This window comes from Etheostoma cragini, chromosome 3, assembly GCF_013103735.1.
Source record: "Etheostoma cragini isolate CJK2018 chromosome 3, CSU_Ecrag_1.0, whole genome shotgun sequence".
Lineage (NCBI taxonomy): Eukaryota > Metazoa > Chordata > Actinopteri > Perciformes > Percidae > Etheostoma > Etheostoma cragini.
Window position 1 is genome coordinate 24,415,911 of NC_048409.1, and position 17,849 is coordinate 24,433,759.

General features: G+C 39.3%; 1 protein-coding gene and 1 long non-coding RNA gene across 3 annotated transcripts; both read right to left on the bottom strand.

The window, feature by feature from the left end:
* Window positions 1–2,114: 2,114 nt before the first annotated feature.
* On the bottom strand, window positions 2,115–12,507 carry ywhae1 (tyrosine 3-monooxygenase/tryptophan 5-monooxygenase activation protein, epsilon polypeptide 1). Of its 2 annotated transcripts, XM_034866755.1 has the most exons (7): window positions 12,236–12,507; window positions 8,477–8,676; window positions 7,280–7,386; window positions 6,696–6,902; window positions 6,161–6,297; window positions 4,390–4,441; window positions 2,115–3,348 (listed from the first exon to the last, which is right to left on the bottom strand). In XM_034866755.1, the coding sequence occupies exons 1-6, from the start codon at window positions 12,297–12,299 to the stop codon at window positions 4,434–4,436; spliced, it is 723 nt and encodes a 240-aa protein (XP_034722646.1). In that variant the 5' UTR covers window positions 12,300–12,507; the 3' UTR covers window positions 2,115–3,348; window positions 4,390–4,433. The 2 variants fall into 2 exon arrangements, with proteins under 2 accessions (XP_034722646.1, XP_034722645.1); XM_034866754.1 differs by lacking the exon at window positions 4,390–4,441.
* Window positions 12,508–15,481: 2,974 nt separating this feature from the next.
* Window positions 15,482–16,707, bottom strand: LOC117941734. Its single transcript, XR_004655967.1, has 2 exons — window positions 15,853–16,707; window positions 15,482–15,750 (listed from the first exon to the last, which is right to left on the bottom strand). It is a non-coding gene; the product is annotated as an uncharacterized LOC117941734 (long non-coding RNA).
* Window positions 16,708–17,849: the final 1,142 nt, after the last annotated feature.

A 17,849-nucleotide genomic window follows, 5' to 3' on the forward strand; every position in this document is an offset into this window, starting at 1 on the left:
GGGCCTAAAAATGGAAGTCAGATTTTAAGTGGAGCTTAGATTTTTAACAGATTTCGAAATTTCTTGTGAAGCTTTGATCTAGTAGATTTAGTAGATGAAAGGTCACTGAGGCACCCAAACCAGTACGTTTCATCCTCTGGGGAGCAGGAATATCCACAGAAAATGTAACTTAAATACAGTTATTTCTTTCAAGTTACCTAGTCACGGAGCAACGTTTTGGTCAAGGAAAATGTCTAAGCTGACAGTGAGCGCACATAAAAGGACAGGGGGGCCCCCAGACGGATTCGGAACTTGTCTTGATTGGACAGGAGCTGCAGGCAGCCGCAGCAGTTCACACCGCAGGAAGGAAGTCATTTTGACTCGCTGCATGCTGCCCGCTTCCTTACTGTCTGACAGGCTCCTCAACTGTCACCTGCGAGTTTAAATGTAGGCTAGGCACTTAGCTCAGGCTTGTTAATATGGATAATGGGGGATAATCAACTGCTACAGAGGTTACATACAACTTATACAAGGGAGGCTCCACAGGGCCCTCCCAGAAATGACATGTACTGTGTGAATGCTTGAAAAAAGAAATAGCGTAAGAGGGATTGGTGGGTTTTATGAACACAGTCAACATAATGGCATGTATTAGTCACTAACCTATGAAATCATGTTGGCAACACACAATACAGTGACAGCATCTTTTTTTCAGGCACACAGAAACGTGTCAGTGTTGACGAATTCACCCTGCACGTCACCAGAGGCTTCCATCAGCTGCTTACGCAGAAGCAGCAGATACACGGTCACCGGACCACAGTAGGCATTAAGATTGCAGTTGTCTCTCAAACACTATATATAGAACATATAAATTTATGATTATGCTCACAGTTTCCATCTCAGATTCCAGTGGCAACATCGGGATCTGGGAAGCAACTGTGTGCTACGGTTCATCCAGTTTAGGGAAGCCAGTATTGTCACTGGATGAAGAAACACTGTGCTAATGTACACTCATTAAAACAAGGTTGTAGTGCACATTTGAATGGCCTGCAGTGGTAGCTACAACACACACCACGGGCAAGTTCCATCTCCAAACGGTGTGCTCCATCTTGTTTGCTACTGTAGCACTTTCGGATAGATTTTAACAATGAAAAGTGCACTACAAATAATATGTATTACATTCATAACAACAGGTTTCCTCCGATGTAGTCTACATCCACAACGTTCCACTTCTGGCATGACGCACGACAATTGTGTTTGGTTTAAAGAAATGCCAATAGGCAGCATACGTCTATCTCCCAATCCCAGAGTGATGCGTGGGCTCGCAAGACCCTCCCCCGCAGCGCTGTGGAGGAAGGTCTTGCAAGGTCAAGACTCTGATGCCTTCCACTTCCTGCTTGCAGCTCTGAGGACACTGATTGGATCGGCACTCAGCATACACCTCCAATCCAGGAGGAGCAATCAAGCTCGCTTGCTATACAGTCACATTGTCACTCCAGGGCTGGAGTGCTCACTTAACCAGTTAGTACCATCAAATATTAGTTTAGAGCTATGATTGAGGTACTTTGTTTGTGAGACCTACCTGGGTGACTGAGCCAGGCTTTAGTTTTTATAACTGATAACTGTCTCAGTTGTCAAAATTTTGTGTTAGTTACACTAGGTTTAGTTTTTTTTTTTTTTTTTTTTAAAGACTATTTATGTTTTCCTTTATCAGATAGTGACAGTGAAAATGGGAGCGAGATGTGGGATGGCCGCAGGTCGGACTCGATCCCAGGCCGCTGCTACATGGGGCTCCTACATGGGGTGCATGCTCTTACTGGGTCAGCAAGAGGTGGCCACTACTGTTGATCTAATTAGTGAGGTTTTGTTTCCGTCTGTTTCTGTAGTTCAGTGATTTAGCTCTTACTTTAAGAGTCTTTCGTTATATTTGTTTCTTTGTCTGAAGCAGCACTCGGCCCTTTTTCGTTTGCAGACTCCTGGTTTTTTGTTTCTTCCCTTTCCCCTCACGAGCTGGGTCGTAACGCAAGGGCTGTTATTTAACCCATTCCCTTGTTTTTGTTTCTTCATGAATTATACTTCTCCACTTAACTCTAAGCAATGACGTCTTCTAAGACAAATAAACGGAACAAGTCAGTTAATAATGTTTAATTTAGATTGTTTAATGTTAATTCCATGCTGTGTTTCAGTAAGAACGATACAGATTCCCTGTCTGTGGCTCCAGTCAGATATCCAGTAGTACAAATCAGCTCCAAGTTACACATAATGAAGCAAAACAAGAAAAGAAACAAAGGAAACAGCAAAGAAAGAAAACCTCTGAAGCCAGAGGAGCTTTAGTAAAAAGTAGGGGGAGAAGCAGCAGAAAAGAGTGTGTTAACTCATGCAAGCACCGACAATCCTTCCCATTTTAGGGCTCTCTGTCGAGGAGCGGGGCCAAAATTGAGACTTGTCTTTTACACAAGTGTGAAATCTCCCATGTATTTTTTTTTTTTAATTGTTTTTTTCTTTTTAAATTATAACCACCAGCTAGTGACAAGTCAACCTTGAGCGATTCAGCATGTGTGCACAGTTACAGTATTTTAGCACAAAGTACAGTCCAAGGACAACTACAAAAACATGACAACAGAATCACTATGGTGTAAAAGTTAAGCACTTTTTTGCCCCACGTGGATATCGCAAATTTGGCCAACTTCCTCTGAAAACCTAAGTCAACAAAAAGGGCACTTGTAGTTTTCCAAATTGCCCATAAAAAGGTAAAATGATTCGCATGACATTTCACTAAAAACAGAGATAAAATAGCTCCCATAACTAATAGTCGACATTATCAGTAATAAAAGTTAATTTCTGTAATTACATTAAGAAAAAAGATTCTCAATACATCCAGCAACTGATAAAAATATTAAGGAAAAAGCAAAAACAAACAAAAATACAATAATGAAAAACAAAGGACTTTTTCAGAACTGCTTGTACCAGAGAGAAAAAAAAAAAAATATATAAAGCCCAGGGACTCTCTTCATATTTGTCTTTCTAACATTGTATTTCCTGTCTCAATTAAGTGCTATTTACTTGAATGATGTAAGGACTAATATAAAAATAAAAAAGAGAAAAATTAAATTGTTAACTCCGTGGCCCTGCTGGGTCATGGAGCTGCAGAGGTGGAACAAAGGATAAAGGAGGGAAGAGGAAGGTGACTCACAGAAAGGAAAAAAGAGTTAGAGGGGGGGGGGGGGGGAAAGAGATGGAGGAGGCCGCAGGTGGAGGGACGAGGAGTGTGAGGAGGTGAAGGGAAGGTCTCAGGTTGTTGGCTGTTGCTGGCATAGTCTCACTGGGGCTCATCCTCAACGTCTTGCAGTACCTCTTTGCTTTGTTCTTCCCCTGGTCAAGAGAAAACATCCGGTCAGTGTTTGGTTTTCATCGCACTGCTTCTTCACAAACAAGCTTCCCCGGCCTAATGGTGGCCGAGAGGCAGGGAGATCGTGAACTCAAACACTCTTACATTTAAAACCTTCAAGAAATTCAGTTTGGAAGAAAGCTTGGGCCATTGTTTTCCATTCTTTATGAAAAAAAAAAAAAAATACTTGAATTTGTACCAAAAACAGGTGAGTGAAAGTACGCAGTATGCATGTTTGATGGTGTTGAATAAAACATTTAAATTTTAAGTAGTATAAATAAAAATAAGAAATACCTCAATACTGTACTTGTACTACTATGTATGAAAATACAATTTTACACCACTGCTGGTTGACAGTGGAAAAAAATACTTAGATACATGGGAACATATACACTAGAGTCCAGGTAAAAATCTGTTTAAACTGAGAAAGATTTGGAATTTTGCAAGTGGAAATCTTTAAAATAAATTACTTATCAGTTGGAAGTGTCCGTCAAAATGCATGCTGAACCCAGATGTAATTTCACCAGTTGAGGGAAATGTGGTATTAAATTGTGTATCACAGCCACTCATTCAAGTACAGTAATTGGAAAACTTAGGCGAAAAGTTAAGAGCTCAAAAAGTGAAAAGAAAAGAAAACCCAGAGTGAACAGTGTTTAAAACTCATGAAGTCAGTGGAGCTCGACTGAGTGTGCAAGCAGTCCAGCATGCAAATAACATGATTGAAACCTCTGCTACATGAGGTCCGTACAACTTTAAGAGGCAACTAAGAGAAATCTCACACTCTGTAAACATAAATCAAGATCAGCAGAACTATCTAAACTCAAGAAACCCTGTTTGAACTGGCTCTGGTGGGAAGATCAAAGATTACAGTATGTAACCCCTAGTTAATACAAAATCCAACTAAATGATCAAGTGACAAAGCTACAGGTGAGGGAATGGAATTATTAAACCAGGAGTGAGTTAGTGTTGAGTAGGGGAAGAAAGGCAGCCACACACACAGCAAGGCCTGGGTGAGCAACACTTACAAAGTACAGTTAACATGGGAAATTAACTTTCAGGTTTGTTTCCTTTAGGACTCTACAGCAGAGGGAATGAGAAAAAGACAAGAGACATGACGAGTCACTGAGAAATAAAAGGTGGCGGTGGATGCTCTGCAACACAGCAAATACAAACAGCCCGAAAGAACGCAGGAATGAAAAAAGAATCAGTCAAATGGGACTGAACGGTTTATCGTTCCTCATATCAAAGTCACGATTGTTAATTATGTAAAACAAAATAGCTGCTCTTGCGATTTGAACATTTCCAGTCACAACCAGTTGCAGCTTTCGGTGGTGACAATTTAGCATCTTAGAAGACAGATGCGCTCAGCTGTAGCCTTACGATTTTTCAGTGAGTTGGTGAAACTGTAGAAGAGACATATTGACTGTTTATAAACAGAGTGGTGTGTCTTTTTTTTTTTTTTACATAACATAGACTTTAAATGAGACGGCTGGTTGACTGAGTTGTCCGAATCTCCCAAGTCAATTTTTAAGAGCAACATATCATTTTCAGATTTGATTACTTTTTAACTGTTCAACTAAGTGTTTTTAATTTATAAAACACCACTTTTAGAATGTCACATATACCACTGGTAATATCTAAATAAATGTGAGAACAGGTCACTTTTTCCATAATATAAACTAGGCAAGTTTTCTTTGAACTTGCAACTACATTTGTCTATCTGTAGTTTAGTAGTTATTTATTCCAGTGTAGTTTAGTCTATATAAACGAATCACAATTAAAATCACAATATTGGCTGGGGAAAGCAGATCATCTGTGTTAGGGAGGTAGAATGGTTATGACTTTTAGCTCAAGAGGGCCGATTCAGCTCAGCCACATGTACAACAGTAAGACAGACATTCTGTAAAAAAACAAGTCTGTAGCTGGACATGCAAACTGTGAGCAGCATGATCCCGGTCCCCTGAACATTTAGGCTGATGTCAGTGTGGCTTTTTAGGTCATGGCTTAACTTTTCACTTTCTCCAACCTTCAACAACCAGATTCCCCCCCCTAGTTCTGTCAAACGAACATCTAAAGATTAGAAAAATCACCATGCCTTCACTTGGATCACAACGAGCCAGGAGCAGATCCTCCGTGGCCATCGTAGCCTTTTAAGAGTGTCCAAACATTATAAGTGCAAATACCTTCTAACAACGTCAGCATGAGTAGCCAAACACTAACTCATCTTGGGCATAAGAGCAGAGTAAAAGTAAACACAAAGGACATTGGAACAACGTAGCCCAACACGTAAAGACAAAATCACCCAATTACAACTAATTACTTGAGTCTGTTAACCAATTGTACTGGAGTCCAATACACCAAGCTGTGTAAAGAGCCAGGTAAGAAACAAAGCCTTTTGAGCCCAGTGGTAACAGAAATCAAAGTGATAAACACGTCAATTTAGATTTCCTATTTAGCTAATAGCTGCAGTTCTTACTACAGTAATATAACGCACAATGACAAAGCTAAAATCATAATTTAGATGTACGGCTTACTGTTCCTTTTAAAAATCTAAATACAATACTATCAGAACAAATAACATCCGAACATCAATCAAGTTGCTCACAGTATTAAGACGCATTTTAAATCCAGCGTTACAAGGTTTTAGGCAGCTAACGGGAGACGAGTTAATTAATCATTGTATTAGCATGTGGACGTTGAAAACGGTTGTGCAGTGACAAACAGGAAGGCTGCAGATGCAGTACATTGTTCTATATTAGTATTATGAATGGGGACACCATGATACGAGACTCTTACCCTCTCCTTGCATATCTGAAGTCCATAGCGTGAGGTTGTCACGTAACAACTGCATGATAAGCGTAGAGTCCTTGTAGCTGTCTTCATTCAGTGTGTCCAGTTCTGCGATGGCGTCATCGAATGCAGCCTTTGCCAACCTGAACAAACACACTTCTGTTGAAATCACTTCACACTTTAACTGTATCAAAACATGTATTCACACTCAACATTTTACTGGTTATTTGGCGAGCCAACCCCAATGAGACAAGGTGGAAAAATACATTCCATATTATCAGAAATTGTGTGTATCAAGTCAGTCAATTCTTCAAGAACCTCTAGTCATGCATGGGAACTGGGGAAGATTAGTGAAGGTAGAAAAAAACACTAAAAGATTGAACCTAGAGTCTTCATAGTCAGGGCTCCAACACTTTGAATCCTTAAAAACAAGTTCAGATCAAATCTTGGGAGGTTCTATGTAATAAAAGACTATGCTCTGCTTTACCATTGTTGATGAAACTAAAGAGAAACGGAGGAAGTGTACTGCGGAAAAAGTAACCTGCAAGCGCGGTCAGGAGAATTTAGGATCTCATAGTAGAAGACGGAGAAGTTGAGGGCGAGACCGAGGCGGATGGGGTGTGTGGGTGGCAGCTCCAACATGGCTAGATCGGTAGCAGTTTTGTAGGCCACCAGGCTGTTCTCTGCTGCCTCCTTTCTGTTGTTGCCAGTGGCAAATTCTGCCAGGTACCTGTGGTAGTCACCCTTCCTGGAATTGGAGAAAAACAAAATTGGGCACAACATTCATTAACTATAGTAATTCCTTTGTCTTAAGTGTGTGATAAAATGACAAGTTAATAGTTATGCTTAGTGTGTTTACAGTCTTGATGGAGCTAGCAGTGCAACTTGTTATACAAGCTTTCACTATGAATATTCCCCAAAAAAGTGTTCCTCAGATATGATTTTCAAGCTCCCGATCCTGACCTTTGCTGTCTGTAATTTCCTTGTCAATACTCCATATTTAATCATACAACTATGTCAAATAGTGCTGAGACACTAAAGGATTACACTCATCATTCTGTTTAAAGACTGGACAGGGTTCATTTATACATCTACTAATTTACTGTGAGACCACAAAGCTCTTACATTTTGTTGTAGAAGACCTTCGACTCTCCCATGACAGCAGAGGGGAGTAGGTGCCTTTCCAGTGCGTCCAGAATGTCACCACAGATTGACTTCAGCTCCTTCTCAACCTGCCACCAAACAAACAAAATAAGGATGATTGTTCAATCAGCAAAACATTTTCCACAAGTTCTCCTCTAAGTCCAAATCATACCTTCTTGCTGTGTGTGGGTACAAAGTCTATGTAAAGTAAATTTTGTCATCTGCTTATGTTTCTGAGGGTCAAACGTGTAACTGCGTGGGCTGTATGTGCCAACAAACGCATGACTACGTCCATGTACGCACACATCCACTGTAGCTGCCTGTGTCTTTTTAAGGACTATATCTGCCCAGTGCTAATAACCTGTAACAAACATGTTCTCCAAGGGAGATAGAGAACGACAAAAGAAATGATGGTACACAGCAGGAATACCCATCTCTGAATCCAATTAGATCATTGACTGCAGCCCAACTGCCTTTCCCATCTCTCTGACACACTCTGGCCTCTCCCAGATTAACAGCCAGCTCTTATTACCTTTTCACAAAAGCAAGAGAGTGTAGGATTTTGCCAACTATGACTCAGACACAGTCTGTCCAGTAGCTGCTTATAGTGTGTATCATTTATATCACTTAGTGATCTCACATTTGCACAGCAAATCTGAGATACTTTGAAATGGTATACTGTATATCATCGTTGGGACAATGGGACATGGATAAGAATCCATGTTAGTGTTCCTGAGTACGGTTGGGCATTGTTTGGATTTTAACAAATTCTGATTCCAATTCTTCCTTTCGATTCCGATTCTTTGAGGGGTGGAGTTGAAGCGTGTCACATGCTTATTTCAAAAGTAAGAGGAAGGTTTTATTTTGATTCAATGGTGGGTTGCAGTTTTACAGGGCTTTTTCAACGTAAAAATAAAACCACAACAGCGCGACATTTACTGTGCTCCATGGCTGCAACACAAGCGCCTGCCGCTACGGGAACCAAAACTTGTGCATGTTAAATTTCAATCCAAATCCTCCAAACCATTCTGAACGATTCCAACGAAACAATTCTACTAAAATCGTAATTTTTAAAATGATTCCAAGTAGGAATTGATTCTCGATGCCCAACCTTATTCCTGACAGACTATCTAAATACAAAAGCTAAGCTTGTTTATGAGCCTTGGCTGAGCACTTTACCGTTTGCCTGTATTCCCGGATCATCTTCAGTTTCTCTTCTCCGCCCTTGTTCTCTTCCCTCTGTTCAATACTGCTAATTATTCTCCAGGAGGCTCTCCGAGCTCCAATCACATTCTTGTAGGCCACTGATAGTAGGTTCCTCTCCTCCACTGTGAGCTCCACATCCATGCCTGCCACGTTCTTCATAGACACCACCATCTCTGTTGGGGAGACACATGTAACAGTCCTCAGATATTAAATTCAAATAATATTTCACATCAGCCTAACATCTTGAGAGAAGACACTAAAAACTAGCTGTGAATTTTCTCATCATGTCTGACTAAAACTTGAGATTTAATGTCTGAGCTTTTCAAACTAAAGCATCAATTCCCTTTCAAGTGGCAAACAGAGTTTAAAATATATTCAGGCAACCAGCAGTAGTATGCCATTTCCACATACTTTACAATATTGTAATTTAACCACATGCATTACAGACATGAAAGCAAATACAAATGCTTCACAAATCCATGACTTTTGGGAAAAAACTTGCATTATATATGAAGTGTCCAGGCGTCAGGATCTTGTGCCATCAGATAATTTACAGTTTACAGAATATACAAAACAGGTTTTAGCTTTGAAATGACAAAGGGTGTTTAGAGTAAATGTTGAAAGTTGAAAGGCAAGCATTTGTATTTTTTAACCTGCACCTTATTTGAGTTTTGGTGCCTTAGTAACTAATGGGGACAAAATTTTTTTTAAATTGGTCTAGAATTACAGGAATATTCCGGTCACTTTTAACATGTAGTTCTGTTATTTTTAAATGTATAGTGCGGTCAGTAGCAAGACAAATGAAAACAATCGGTGCAGTCTAGATTTAGAGAGAGAAAAAAAAAAGACCTACGAGTTGAAATTGACCGGAATTCTCCTTTAACCGAGAGCCCTGCAGATGGCAGCCACGAAAACAAGCTGCAATGTAATCGCTCTGGGCGATTGTCAACCGTCAATGTAAGTCCACTAACAGTGCTTGTTTTTGGTAGCTTAAGTGTTATGTAAAACATTTTCCACGTCCTGGCTAAAGATTCAGCCAATTACTACAATTTGGATTTAAGCCACCTCTTGCAAGAGTTCAGAGGGAGAATTCTCTGTCAGCGACGCTTGGTTAGACACAATAACAAACAGAGCAAGCGTAGGGTAAAGAAAAACATTTTATTTCCTCTGACTTTCAATATTCCTGTTCAACACTACTACTAAGAATCGGAGTCTGTCATTGGCAAAAAACAAGCCCCTTTAGTGGACTTACACTGACAGTGTGTACTCGCCTTGAGCGATTAGCCTATGTTGAAGACCATTTCCCTGCTCCTGGCTTGCTCAATGTGTGGTAGGAATGTTTGGACCAGACTCGGACAGCCTCTCTAGCATTAACAAAATATAATTCAAATGCAGCTTTCAACTATCAGCAGCACTTAAAAATGTGTTTGTCAGTAGTGACAACTCTGTGCCGTTAGTGTAGCCTAGTACCACTGATGGCTAAAGTACCCTAAATTTATTAAAAAGGGCCTGTACTTAATATTCAAAAGAAAAAAAAGTGTTCTGAAGATGCCTCGACTCGGCTCTCACACACAGTTCCCCAACACTTCAGATACCGACGCTTTGTGGTTATAATAATGTTCTAAATATGAGGTGAATTTTGCATTTTTATACCGTTATATTGTTTTGATGACCAGTGTGGGTATAGCCTACCCACTGCATTAAGGGTATTGCGTATTTGTTCAAAAGTACAATTATGTCAAAATGTCATGCTGTGGGCTTTATTAGCTAAATTACAAATGCACTGCATACATAAATCACATCAAAAAATATAGTATCTTGCACAAACAGCCCTCTAAAATTAAATTAACTTCATCAATTCTGATTAAATTCCATTCATTCACACACACACACACACACACACACACACACACACACACACACACACACACACACACACACACACACACACACACACACACACACACACACAGATAGATAGATAGATAGATAGATAGATAGATATCTATGAGGACATTGCCATTATACCCCATTACCGGTTTTAATGATTAAGAAGACATAAAAAAGAGGGGGTCAGATTTCATTCCAGTAAGTTTCTTCTGGCTAAGGGACAACACACACATTAAACAATTTCTCATTTCATTGATATGTAGCTAATAAACTTCTCAGGTTAAAAGTATGGTTGAATTGTATGGCATCATTAGTGATCATTGAATGGTTCAAACGTGCAAGCTAGATTCTCTCTGAATCTGTGAGTGGATGGCTTATAATAATTAGCTAATATTTGACTTCTTCCACATCAATCTATGAAGCTCTTTATAAATGCACAGATAACCTACTGGAGAATAACAATATGAATCGACTACATTCCAGCAAGGTTACCTTTCAGACAGTAAACCCTACATCACTCTGTAAATACACTCTGTCCAAAACCCGTGAATGAGTCATGGCACATTCACTTAACGTTACTGGGCAACGTATGACCAGTGGCAAAGGCTCCGTCTAAAAACAGCCTCAACGAGGCCTGTAATGGTATGACAATCTGACAGAGTGTACCAGAGAGAGGAAGAGGGAGTCATTTTCGCCAATTGATCCGTATAGCCTGCTTGCAGGGGAACACCCCGACGAGTGAACAGCTGCCCTCCCGCTCACTGCTAACACACAGCAAGCTTTAAGTAGCTAGCTAACCTTTATCTTTATATATTTTTACGTAACGTTATAAATATATATCATTTTCATTGTGCAATACGTTACATGTACCACATTCCTGTATAAATTCAGCTAAATAATTTGCAATTACTGTCTTTCACAAATGTATATTACCTTATTTCACATTTTATGATGTTCATATACACTGAAGCTTTATTTTATGTCGTAGATTCTCATTTATAGCCACATTATTTTTCATTTAGTAATTTAATTAACGTTAGCAGTTGTTGGAGGGAGGCAGAAAACTAGGATTTGCAGTGGCAAAGCTTCTGTAATCGTTGTGCATATGACCAATAAATAACGTGCAATTCAGCTAACGCCACGCTAATGTGAAAGTTGGCTAACAACGGTGACAGAATCACGCAAAAACCTGGTACGTTATTGTGCGTACATAGACAGATGTCAGTGGGTGTTGCTTAACTAACCGGTCAGTAGCTAAGCTACAGCCAGCAATAGCATGGTGCAGGGGAGCAACTCTTAGTAGATGCTAGATCGCACCCGATACACGTACAACGTGAACACTTCCAGTTAAAAAACAACACAATCGAACATATTCCAACAGGAATGTGATTTGAAAATTTGCGAAAAAATATTAACTACATCGGCAACCAAGAGTGCAGTAACGTCAGTAGGATGGTGTTGAAGTGTTGACGCATGCGCAGCCCATGTCGAGGTCGACACTTGTATCGGATGCGATCTAGCATCTACCCAGCTCCAGTAATCCGCCATTTTGTTGTGGCCCCTTCGCTAACGCTAGCCACTGTCAGTCACATCAGTACACTTTCCCTTAACCACAGAGACGTTGACATTTGTTTTTGTTTTAATGTCGCATCAGTTTCTTCCAACACGGAGCCATATGCCATGTCAATGACTAGTTAGCTGAAATACGACGGCCGTAGTCACGTTAGCTCTCTAGTTAGCCGCGGCTATTGAGCACTGCTTCGTTAACGTGAGAGAGCTCGCAGAACAAAATCCCTGCGGCGAACATGTCTCCCTCCTTGCAGCCCTAAAAGTGTGTCTTACCGTCATATCTCTCTGCTTGCTCGGCGAGCTTTGCCTGATAAACTAGGTCCTCTCGCTCTCCCATTGTGTATCGAGATGCAGGTAGAGTGACGAACTAATCAAAGTGACAAATCTTTAGTGAAGGTCTATCGGTGGTTCCTAGAAATCAACTGGGTCGATGAGTGGTGTTCCGCCCCACCGGCAGCGATGTGCTGGGATGGAGTAAAGATGGCGACCTGCCTCATCCGAGTACTGCACATGAATCACCAGCTCTGATACCTCCCCTCCAGTAATTTTTATTTTTGTAAGGTCAGAATCTCTGCAAGCTCATTTAGAGTAAAAAACACTAAATGCATTTTTTGTACATTGCATGTACAGTCATTGTATGTTTCTATCATATTGATTGTTTTTTTTATTTACATATTTTACATTCATACAAATAAAAAAATTTAAAGGTACAATATACGTATAATTAGCAATGTAATATAAACAAAAAAACGTGTAAAAACCCTCTAGGGACTGTATCTCTCCAGGCGTTATATTACAGGAAATAATTACTCCAATGTAATATACATGTATCTATCAACAATTGTTCCTTAAATATCTGTCAAATATACACTGTATATACAGTTATATCCACCTACCTCAGATATGTAAGCAGCCTGTTATTTTAATAATTATTTATTTATTCCAGCAACATTTGCAACTTTTCATTGTACTATTGTATTCCTCTTTACAATGTGTGTACATATGTGTATGCATATGTGGTCTCTGTGTGTAATACACATTTTTTTTATATATATATACAAACGGATATCTTTACACAGTAGTCATATGTCTATTTCTGTGCAAGTATGTTGAGACTGAGAGCAACAAAAACCCGAGTCAAATTCTTTGTATGTTGACACTTGCTTGGCCATTAAAGCTGATTCTGATTTTTCAAGTACATCAGGACACTGAATCATAATATGTCAGTACATAATATGTAAGTATACACAAACAGCATTGTTAACAGACAAATATCATACATTCATGTGACAATGCCTAGAGTCTTCTTTACAAGACAAGAAAGACAAAAGAGAAAATAGACAAAAAGCAATGTTATACTTGTTATACTAGCATGACAAAGGAAAATATGGGTTGCTTATATAGGTTAGTTGGTTAGAGTAGCTTATTTAAACTGTTATGAAGACTAATTTGAGGATTGTTTCAGAAGAAAAATGTATAACCAACAACTTTGATGTTGCCATGTAAGTGGATCTAAGATTATTGATAACAATATTTGGAAAACTCAACAGAAAATGTTAAGCAGCACAAATTAAATATTGACCTCCATTATTGGGGTGCTGACTGATGTTTCTATAATTACTTCTCAAAATATATATCAATAGATAACTTTAGGTTAACCTTTTGAGTGCCTTTTAATCGATAATTATGTAATTCACATATCTCTTATGACATTACAACAAAAACACTGTCAAGTAATAGAACAGTTAAGTAAAAGGTAAGGGGATTGAAAAAATAGACATGTTAAAACAAATGTTTTCAATGCAAAGTTGCCTTTTGCCATTAAATTAGCATAAAAAGACACTTTTTCTCAGCCATTTCTGTATAATAGAGCAGTGAGTCAATTGTAATTGAATTCCTGTAGTTAAAGCTTTTGATTGTATGTTGAAGTAATTTTGTTGGTGATTGCCAAAATGTGAATCAATGCAGTTAGAAAAATATGAGATATCTACTACTAGACCATATCTAATGGCAGTTTTCTTGCTGGCTGCACAGCTTTAGTAGGCGGATGCATAGAAGTTGTTTGGATATATTCCTCCTGTACATTGACATTAGTTACACAGCTTCATACATTGCTACTAAAAATACCCCATGGTAATAAGAATGGCGGTAATTTCTGTAGCTAGGCAACTGCCATGTGCAGCATGAATGAAAAAGGGTTTTTGTTCATGAATTGTATAGCATTGAAACATTTATTGAATATCTCCCCTGTATTTCTGAAGTGGTTTTGATACGCTATGTTAAGCTTCTTTGCTCATTGTTTTCACAAACATACAAAATAGTCAAAACAAATTAATTGTCATGGGTTTGACTTTATTTACTAGTATATTAACACATTACATGCTACAGAAAATAAAAAGGTAATTTCAATTGTCTTTAAAGAATATAGTGTTATAATAAAATGGCACATTTTGATATTAACACAATTTCCACTGGCATTTTGCCATCCCTTACTTTTGGATGAAAGGAAACGAATGACTTCATGCAGGGCTACTGAAGAAAAAAAATACTTCTTGGTGGCTTCATTGGCGTCGCAATTTATCAGATAATGATTCTGTTAGCTAAGCACCGGCCTTGTGTAGTGCGAGTGACAAAAACACTTGATTTGATCAAAACTACAGATAAAAAATGGACTGTGTCAAAAGCTGGCAGAAAACAAATGTTTCTTTCCGTGGCCAGATTTCTAGAAGTCGTCAACCAAATATTTTTATATAGCAAATTTTAAGCAGGTTTGGAAGACGGCCAATTTGAAAATAAAATGTGAGAGCAGGAAAGAGGTTGTCAAAGCTATATGAGCATGGGAACTAATGAGTGGGAGCAATCCAGGATAATTGATAACCTTAAAAAAGGAGGATGTATAATGCAAACTTTGTGTAAAAGCAGTAAGTGCATTCTATTAAAAATCAAACGTCATCTCCTTTAATCTTATAGTGGCAGATTATCCTTTCAGAAGGACATCTTTCTTAATGCTGTTATAGTGCCACCTAAAGGGGACATGGTGTGCTGGACAGAAATATTGTATTGTGAAATCTGAGAGGAACCCCTGTGCTTGGACAGCGCCAGAGTTCTCACAACCTAAATTCAAAGTGGCTCAACACTGGCAAAGATCTAATGTAGCCAGCCTCCTTCAGTCTAAACCAGTCTGCATTATGATGTACGAGGGTGATGATTGTCAGGTTTCAACAAATAGAATGATTCAATCTCAACAGAAAACAACCTCTTCAAGGGGGAAAACAGTGACATAAAAAGTCCATGTTGACTTGGGCATCATCAGTGGACAAGGCTTTAAATAAACAATGGCAGAGGATTAAGTGAGGAAGCACAAAGGAAATGCAGGCTGATCAGATTAAAAGAACAAAGCGGTGCAAGGTGGCAGTAAGATTATTGAAAAAGGTATAAAACAAAAAAGGGCAGGTCCCAAATAATACAACTTTCTCTTTTCTTGGACACAATTGACAAGATTTGAACACAGAGCAGTCTGTTTTCTAAGGTATATTTAGTGAGCTGAATGCAGAGCACTCATATGAGGAGACAGTACTAACTAACATAGTGGGCAGTCTACATTCACTCTGTACAACTTCATTCATGTACATGCCTTATGTATGGGAACACACGTGGCCTTGTGAGGGTGGGGGGCCAACAGATGTCAGTTTATCCATTTTGCACCAGCTACCCAAGGCTCCCTCCCAACATGCAGCAGTAAAACGCTGACATCACTCCTCTCAGACAAAAATCAGCTGTGAAGAAAACTACAAAGACGCAAACAAACAAAAAAACAATATTATAGCATGTAATGATAATCACATAGTACATCATTTCATAACAATATGTTCTTTTTTTCTTTTTCTTACAAAAGACTACTTGGTGGTACTTGGTCAGGGGGGGATGGGGCTGAGGTGAGCCTAGGTGGAAGGTGTGGAGAGGATGAATGTAGTGTTGCCTTTCTCCTCACCTCAACAATTGTCTTAAAGTTTCTCAGGTTCTCTGCTGGGGACTGCTCTATGGCTCCAACTACATAAAGTTGCTGCTGGTCTTCACTCTCGTTTTATTTTCTCCATTTGATATTTGGTATGGAGGGGTTGGGTGGGTGCTGGACTGGTCCTTGGTCCGCTCCTTGAGGAGAACTGTACACCTCCAGTTCATTTGGCTCTTTCATTTCTTTGTGAGACACAATATTCCTGTTAAATCTTCCCAGTGATAAAATGCTGCTGATGGATTTGAGTCTTGCTGATCTCGTCACTCGCTGCCTGGGTTACCTTGTCATAATGCTGCATTCATGTCCAATAAGAAAAATGGTAGATGCAAGCGTTTAACTAAAAAACACTCTGCCAGAGAATACTGTTCAGTTAAGTTTTGGAGTTGTAAATGTTTTGTGTAAACTCCCGCCAATAAAAACCCCACCATCAACATTTTAGAATTAAATAGTTGTTGGGACACCTATGTCTTTACTTTCCTGAATGAAGACATGAACACCAATCAGATACCCGTTTGGACAAATGATGGGAAAATGTAGAAAACAGAATGCTGCTATGGCAAGTGTGAGCAGATAACTGTCGTCTGTGTAGCTGACACTGCAAGTTGAGCTCAAATTCATCACTAACTACACAAATGCACTGTACGTGTGAAACAAGCAGGCTAGAATTAAAAGAATAGTTGGGGAATACGCTTATTCACTTTCTGGCCGTGTTAGATGAGAAGATCAATTGCTAGACCTATCTCCCAGTGCGCTGGAGGAAGGTCTGGCCCCTCTACACATACACTCCTGGTTTTCATTTGTTCAAACCAATCACAATCGTCGTGGGCGGCGCAAATCTTTGGTTGCACAAGAGGGAGATCTGTAAGATGGCTGGGGGAAGGAACTTGTTTTAGTGGAACATTTGCATCCCTCTAAAGAAAATGCCACATACAATATTAAATGACGTTAACTGGTCACACAACACAGTAACTTACATGGTTATACATAATTAGCGCTTAACAGTGTATCGCAATTGGCCCCAAAACGACCCAGTTAGAGTAAATGCCGTAACCGTATTCTTTGTAAATCTTTATAATCATTTCCCAAAAGAACCAAGCAGGTGTGCCTTGTTGCAAAATCCAAATTTTCTTTAAAACTGGCCTTTTTTAGCGTCCTCGAAACGACCAGAGTTAAGAATGAAATGCAACAAAAAGAAAGCGGAAAGCGCAAGACATCAGGCGCAGCGTCCGAAGTTGCTGGAACTATCCGGTAAATTAACCGTTGTCGACCCAGACTACAGTAAATATAATAGTAGGAAATAACTAATCTTAGCGTAAAGCCTGGAAGTACGGGGGAAACACCTAGCCTGACTTTGTCCGAATGTAAATATATCTGCCCACCAGCTGAGTTACAGCAAACGTAAAGACACACATTATGTGCTGGACTATTGCTTGGCCGGGTGCTGGCTGTCTGACAACTGATCCCAGCCAATAAATAGTCCAGCATATAATCTCTATAAAATTGTATTTTCAAACTTCAGTTTGTCTAGGAATTAAACAAACAAAATAGAATGTTTCAAGTAGTTTTAACTTCAGAGGATCTTGTAAGCGCATTTTGTTATATTCACCTACAGCTAGGCTAGCAGTTTCCCCCCCACGCTAATCAGTTGCTGGCGGTAGCTTCATATCTACCGTACAGACATAGAGTAGTATCAATCTCCTCATGGAACTCTTGGTAAAACATTGAATGAGCATATGTCTAAAATTGTCAAATTTCATAAAAATAAATTCAATGATGCAGCTTTAAACAAGACATGACACATGAAAAAGGTGTCGTTACCCTTCAACTTGTTACTGTATTCCCATCTGACATGAATGCAGCACCAGTGATCCA